The sequence below is a fragment of the Choristoneura fumiferana genome, chromosome 23 (assembly GCF_025370935.1).
Source record: "Choristoneura fumiferana chromosome 23, NRCan_CFum_1, whole genome shotgun sequence".
Classification (NCBI taxonomy): Eukaryota; Metazoa; Arthropoda; class Insecta; order Lepidoptera; family Tortricidae; genus Choristoneura; species Choristoneura fumiferana.
The window spans coordinates 5,121,373-5,128,786 of record NC_133494.1 but is presented as its reverse complement, the minus strand read 5'-3'; the positions used below and the strand labels follow the sequence as shown (position 1 = coordinate 5,128,786).

The 7,414-nt window shown below is 38.5% G+C and overlaps 1 protein-coding gene and 1 long non-coding RNA gene across 4 annotated transcripts; one reads left to right on the top strand and one right to left on the bottom strand.

Annotated features, from left to right (window-relative positions):
• Positions 1-2,998: 2,998 nt before the first annotated feature.
• On the bottom strand, positions 2,999-4,233 carry LOC141440802 (uncharacterized). Its single transcript, XR_012452752.1, has 2 exons — positions 4,059-4,233; positions 2,999-3,113 (listed from the first exon to the last, which is right to left on the bottom strand). It is a non-coding gene; the product is annotated as an uncharacterized lncRNA (long non-coding RNA).
• A 241-nt stretch (positions 4,234-4,474) lies between these two features.
• Positions 4,475-6,574, top strand: LOC141440801 (uncharacterized). 3 transcript variants are annotated; one of them, XM_074105346.1, is made up of 3 exons: positions 4,475-4,737; positions 5,260-5,401; positions 5,905-6,574. In XM_074105346.1, the coding sequence occupies exons 1-3, from the start codon at positions 4,589-4,591 to the stop codon at positions 5,971-5,973; spliced, it is 360 nt and encodes a 119-aa protein (XP_073961447.1). In that variant the 5' UTR covers positions 4,475-4,588; the 3' UTR covers positions 5,974-6,574. The 3 variants fall into 3 exon arrangements, with proteins under 3 accessions (XP_073961447.1, XP_073961446.1, XP_073961448.1); XM_074105345.1 differs by having other exon boundaries at positions 4,475-4,746; XM_074105347.1 differs by having other exon boundaries at positions 4,475-4,746; positions 5,260-5,420.
• The last annotated feature ends 840 nt before the right edge of the window (positions 6,575-7,414 follow it).

Here is a 7,414-nt window from a genome sequence, read left to right as displayed (position 1 = left end):
TTGAAGTGTAGCGGCCAGATACCGTTACTCTAGGAATAAGGGGTTTAAAGGGAAAAAATACTTACAATTCCTTATATACATACCAATCTGTACAGTCGCAGTCACAGCGTCAAAATATGTATACATCGACCTTATGTTTAGTGGCATAAAGGTGTATAGATATTTTTGACGTCGTGGTAACGTAAATATATATACAGTAGAACAAGCTTAAGACGATTTTGAGGGGACCTAGGAAAAAAAACGTTGTTTGTGATTTTTCATCGTAAACATATATTATGGTACTTTTTCTTGCAGTGATTGTTTTTTTATTTATTTTTGACATCATTGAATTAACGCTAACACGAATTAAGATAAGAATTGTATAATTCGCAACAACTGAAAATCAAAACAAATCAAATCTAAGTGTAGGTGGGTATGGTCAAGGACTTTAATCCATGAGCCACCATGGAACCATTTCACAGTAAACGTCATAGTGACATTGCATTAATTAACAATGGAAATCGTAATGACTTTTCCTTTGAAAAGGTTCCATGGTGGGTCATGATCATTAATTAAAGTCCTTTATTTACCGTACGAACCAATTAGCCGATCGCTTCATCCCAGCCTATATACGTCCCACTGCTGGGCACAGGCCTCCTCTCAGAACAAGAGGGCTTGGGCCATAGTTCCCACGCGGGCCCAGTGCGGATTGGGAACTTCGCACGCACCATTGAATCGCTTCGCAGGTTTGTGCAGGTTTCCTCACGATGTTTTCCTTCACCGCAAAACTTGTGGTAAATTTCAAATGTAATTCCGGTCATGAATTTCGAAAAACTCAGAGGTGCGAGCCGGGGTTCGAACCCACGACCCTCTGCTTGAGAGGCGATAGGTCAAACCACTAGGCCACCACGGCTTCCACTAGGCCACCACGGCTTCCACTAGGCCACCACGGCTTCCACTAGGCCACCACGGCTTCCACTAGGCCACCACGGCTTCCGCTCCGGCCGATCGCTTAATCAGGGCTATAAACTTATCTAAATTTTTGCATGCCTATTAATGGTGAATTGTGCTGCTCTGTATTTATATTTTTTGTACTATCATCTTCATGTACCATAATTCTGGCAAATAAATAAATACTATACTAATACTATACAGGAGGTGTCGCCAGAATCGTGTAATATTGCGTAATATTAGTACGACATGGTTAGACCCAATTTTTTTCACCCAATACGTTGGTAACATTGAACGACGATGCAAAGTGGGTAATATAATAATAATATAATTTTAGATGGCGAATTAAGCGGGACGCGAGTCGTATTAACCGTGAAAAAATGTATGAAAACAGGCCTAAAATTGCAGGGACCGGCATAAAATGGCGTATTATGCGGGAAATCGTATTAAACGTGATTGTATTAAGCGAGTTCTACTGTATTTATGCTTTTGACCGTACCTACATAAGAGCTACATTCTTTCTTATAATAGTCATCCAACCGCCCATTTAATTTTTTGAACTCTACCACAGAATCAAAAGCAGCTATCGAATACATACTTGACAAAGGATATTTTAAATAGTAGTATTTTGATTAATTAAAATGGATATTGTAACTTATAACTAAAAAAATAAGGTTGAATTTCCATGTCAATGGGTTAATGAAAGAACTGCTTCTATTTTAATAATTTTATTACACGTCCCAAATTACAGGTAAGTATTATCGACAAAAACTCAACATCAAACAACTCCATAAATTTACTATCACGAAAACTACTTCAGCACTACGATTTTAAAGGTACCTAGATACCTTGTAACAACATTCGTTAATAAATATCTGTACTTTAACACTAAAAGCAAAATTTAAAATAACTTTTTAACGCATCTGCACCCGGCCTTGGAGTTTTACAGATGTGGCAAAATCTTTAAAGTATCCAAAACTCATTCGTTGCCAGCAGTGCATGCGATAAGGAAACCATTTGTTGCTATAAATTATGGTAAGCACGCGTTACATTATATTATTTACTTATCCGCTCCGTTTTATTTTTTGTGTGGAGTGGCTACATAACCTAACGCGTTGATTGCAGATCGAGAATGCGTTAAGCAGCAGTTTAAAGTTCCTACTTATTTCAATCACTCGCGTTATACGGATACGAAAAAAAAAACATTATTTTCGAGAACTTTTTGAAGCACAAATTGAGACAAAAATGTGTGTGTAAAAGCAAGCATTTAACTGCTGGCTACGAGTAATAATTATTACGAATAAGAACCTAGACGAAGCCTTACGAAGAAGGTACCTAGTTATTAAATTGCCAGTTTAATAAGTGGTACCTACTTAGACCAGCGCTCTCCGGCTCGCTTCTTGTATTATTTTATTCGCAACTTTCCCATTTATTTCCAAAATTCCGCGATAAACACTTAGTGTGGCTCCACAAACGCATCCTGTATATTGAACGCCTAAAGCCTTTTGCTGGCATTCACCCAATGCCTATTAAACGCATAAAAAAGTTCATATTAAATGAACGCTAATTAAATGTGAATTGCACGCTGCTGCGTGAGTTCATAATATAACGTTGCTGTATTGCGATGAACCACTAAGAGTGTTTTCTAAGGTAATAAATGCGAGTCGAGTGAACGATAAGCTCAGGTTACCTAGGTTAACGGTGCTGTTTAATAGCGGCCGTAATACAGCGGTGAATGACGTCACTCTAACGTTGTCTGTGTGTAAATAAATAGGCGCGTTTCGTACAGAGCGGTACTTGACACCGTTGTTTACATAGACAACGTTCTTACCGCTGTATTACGACCACTATATGACGGCACCGCTATCCTAGAAAACCAGAGATCGAAATACTGAGGAAAGTCCGGTACATAGCAGAAATTCGGAATAAATGCCGACAGGGAACAATTGAAGCATCATTAAAAGTATTGTGTGACGATTTTCGATCGTAGCTTGACGACGAAGATTGGTTGGCCAGCGGCGGCGGCAGCGGTAAGACGCGCGACAGCGGCTGCGCTGAGGGACTTGGCTGGGAGGGCCCGTGTGGTGCGGCCCAGCGGCTCCAGAGGTGCCTCCCGCCACGCGGTGCGGCGTAGATACCACAACTGTGCTGGAGTGAGGTCCCTTTCGTGTGACCTCTCGTTCCTAGGGAGATAATTATTTGGTTAAGTTTGCTTTGGTTTTGGTTGGTACAGTCGCCATCAGATATTTCGGAGCGGCCAAGATGATCAAAAATATCGGCACGCACTCTATTCTTGGACGATCCCAAATTCTGATGGCGGCTGTACTATGTTAGTCAGCGCTGGTCTTAGAGCCTCTTGTTTCCATAGGTTTCAATAGAGCAAAGCCATACCGCTTCACAGAGCGCTCGCTGCTCTATTAGATGACATGAAATCCTAGAAAACTTAAGGTGGCCCCAACCTTCATTCATTGTTAACCTACCTTATGACACAGAATAAGTTAATACACAGGTTAATAGTACAAGTACTTATGATAAACAATAAACTTTTTCATTTTCATTTTTTTTTTATGAAACAACCGGCGTACACCCGTGCGTGACATAGCGGAGGCTTACAGTGTCTGTCTAATGAACGGACACCTGCGGGACTTTCACATACATCGTTACTTTTTTTACCGGTGTGTGCAGGTTTCCTCACGATCCCTTCGTCGTAAAGCTCGAGGTTAATTTCAAAAGTAATTTAATTTCGCACATAAATTTCGAAAAACTCAGAGATGTGATCCTGGGCTCGAACCCACGACCACCTGCTTGAGAGGCGATAAGTCAAACTACTAGGCCACCGCGGCTCTTAATAAGTAGGAAATAGTCATGAATTTTTTATAGTAATGGCTTTCTAATAGGTTTCATATGTATTTCTCAGTGTCAGTCAAGACAATTCGGTTTCCTAACATAAGAAAGTATTCACTTTCTGTGTATTTAGTATGAGAAATTGTTTAGTATCTTTGTTAGGCTAACAACTTTACCTAGACAAAACAAAATCAAGGTAAGTACTTGGTAAGTACTGTATTGTACTGTTGGTCACCTCATCAAGACGTCATCATGTTTCACCTACTTTTCCACTAAGTACTTACCTAAAAAAGTCTCTTTCTTTATCCTTATCCTCCAGTGAATTTGCCTTGCGGGGTGGCGTAGTAGCTCTAAACCTATAATATTTCGGCATAATTAATCAAAAATTTGGTAAAAAAAAATTAACCGGACGTATACACTTGTGCATGCCAAAATGATATTCCATCTCACGTGTGATTGCCAAAGTTACCAAAAATACGTTTATTGTTTTTATTGTCAAGGAAATGTCTAAAAAGGTTATGTTCTTCGAGAAACAGTAGCAAGCACCCGTAGAAATTGTAGATTTTTTTAAACGAGAATGGTAAGATACCACTCTGTGGCTTTTTTAGGCAATAAGAAGGCAAGTCAAAAAGTATTAGTACCTATGGTAAGTTTAAAAAAGTGCTTTCTTCTTTTATTTTTACCTCCAAAGATTATGACGTAAATGTCACATCATTGTCATGAATACATGATTCGTGATAATATTATAGAAATAGTTAGATAAGTAGTGCTTAGTGATAATTTAGGTTTTAACTCTCAAATTGCTTATCTAAGCATGATGAATACCAATACCTTTCGTATCATGATGCTAATGTTCATTGCTGCTTTGGTGATGAACGTCATGAACTACTTCTTCTGCAGCCTGCATTCTTCACGCCGTCCGGCCCCAGCCAGGGTCATTGAGAACAAGTTTATCCAATATGAGTACGCCAGGTTATCATAAAACAAGTATTTGATGCATAGGTATTATAATAGTCTAGCTTCAGACATCATAGACTCATACTTTTTTCATTTAAAACTGGCGAGTAATTGACCCCTCCACCTATCCCACCCGATGGCTTACCATCACTTACACAGTGTAGCGACTCCTAGCACCATCTTGTGAGCAAATATAGAAACTCCAAATCCTACATCGCACCATCGAAGTTTCTCAACTCGGCCGCACAACTCTGCCTGGCGAGAGATTTCTATTGTAGCCCCCCCCCCCCCAGTGGCATGAAATTTCAGACCCCTGAGCTCATGCTGGTTTTTTTTTTTCGGAGAGGGCGAGCTGCCAGACGGGCCGCTCAGCAATAAACCTCATACTACGAGTAGCATCTGCTTATCCTGGAATTGACTCACAACATGCCATTGGAATAGCCTATTCACTTTAGAACACCTAGCCCTAAATTATAGCTATAAAAGTAGAATGTAGCCGATAGTAACGGTTTTCGATGATTCATTCAGAGCCGGCGTAGAGGAGCAAACAGAAAGTAAATTGCTGGACAAATTGATGGGAACTGGTGGACCCATAATCGTAATATCCTCGGTCTCCGAATATGACACCACCACGGACTCTCTAACCACCACATCGACATTTGGGACGACGGTGAGATTGGAATCATCCTGTGCGTATATGAATATGAACTCTTTAACAACTAAGTAGTGCCCTTTAATGGCGGTACAAACACGCCTGAGGCACAAAATAACTAACAGTACTACCGTACCTGAGGGTAGCTTTTACTCTGCAACTGATCCTACATAATATACAGCAAGGAGAACCACATACAAGTACCTACATATAGGTACGTAGGTGCCTACGCTAGATTTAGTCGCGAAGATAAAGCTCACCACGTTTCCTCTCTTATTCGTACCTATGTCAGGCCTGCAGACCACAAATTACTTAAAAAATATTTATTTCATATTTTCAAGTGTACGAGTTATGTTCAGTCGGAAACTGTATCACGCACCAGAAGGAAACCTTTTCAGAATTAATTTATCGATTAATTAATTATTTGGCAGATGTATGGATTTATCACATTTGCTGCGAAAAGATTCCTACCTACAGAATACATATTCATATTTATGTTCTTCACCTCTTACATTTTTCAGCCCAGATCGCCAACGACGTTAAGACTGGGTAATGCAGCTACTTCGAAGAATCCATTCTTTACAACATAATTTATGGGTTTCAAACACAATTTCTACAACCAAGCTTTCTGAAGTTTCCTGAAATATTTAATGTGTCTATTAGTAGGTACATTATTGTTTCACGCTACCAACATTATTAGAATTGCGTTATTTTATTTTATGACGTGATAAAATTGAGTAGATACCACTTAGGTATCTAGGTAGGTAACTAGTCTACCTACTAACTAGGTAGTAAGGGACTGTTTTATAATTATTATCTTGAAAAAGCCATTTGGTACCAACGATTTTGTCGTAAACGAACAAGAAAAAGTGAAAAATTTAAATAGCTATCGTACCTATATTAAATTTCAAACATTACTCTTACAGTATTAACACTGGTTTATTTTTCATACATCCCAAATGATAAGCTATACCTAGGTACAGTCAACGTCATAAATAAGTGATCATTTCTGTACCTTATGTCGCTTTCAGACGTTATACAATTTCGTATGGCTTTTCAAACATGACGTTAAAGTGACAAGGTACAAAAGTGATCACTTATTTACGACGTTGACTGTCCCTAAATTTATTAAAAATATTTTTGACCATTGAAATGATTGTTTATGTTACTAAAGTAGGTACTTACTTAATAAAGCTCTGTAAAATTGTTTTTTTTTTTGCTTTTTATTTCAATACCCAATCTCTGCACTTCAGATGACTTTGAAAATTATCAAAATATACCTATCATTGAGTGTTCTTTCAAATGCATAAGTACTATCTAAACTTTGGGGGGAGCTGTGGGTTGGTTCCTGTTTGCATAACTACGTCCAAATTATATTTTCTTTTTATTAAACTTTACAATTTCTTTATAAAGTCGGGAGGGAGAAAAATTAAAGTTGGAATAAGCGATAGGTACTAGGTATCTAACTAGATCCTCGTTTGACCAATATTTTTTATGGTAGGTAGGTACACCTGAGCACTATAAGAGGTAACGACCTCCTAAATGTGTGTGTGTAGTTATAGGTATACACCCAAGGTACAAGGTGCATTATTAAGCTAAGAGCTAGAATAAGATCTTATAGTTTTGTTTTTTTTGCCTAATAAATAAATAAATGCCCACCTACTCGTAAAGTGGCCCAGGCCCCAGAGTTGGTTGAGATGTCGTTGAGACGATAAAAACAAACTACTTAATCGGTATGTCGGTCTGAAATGCTGATTACTCTCACGGAGTGATTGTGCTACGAATAATTGTAAAATTGGCATCTGGAATTGCCTTTTACTATGTTATATGAGTAAGAGTACCTACAGAGTAAGTTACCTACCTTATTAGTCTTATTAGAAAGAAAGAAAGAAAGAAAAAGTTTAATCGACAAACTTGTAGGTAGCATACATCAGGTACTTATAATTAATGTTTAATTAAGGTCTACTAAAGCTAGCCGAAAGGGCTGGCAGCTCAGCAATGCTGAGGTACGGAATTTGTCTAGTAGGTAGT

Coding starts and splice junctions, on each gene's coding strand:
- LOC141440801 (XM_074105345.1), top strand. CDS start 4,589: ATGATGAATACCAATACCTTTCGTATCATGATGCTAATGTTCATTGCT. Junction 4,747..5,259: donor ATCCAATATGAGTACGCCAG/GTTATCATAAAA, acceptor TGATTCATTCAG/AGCCGGCGTAGAGGAGCAAA. Junction 5,402..5,904: donor CATCGACATTTGGGACGACG/GTGAGATTGGAA, acceptor TACATTTTTCAG/CCCAGATCGCCAACGACGTT.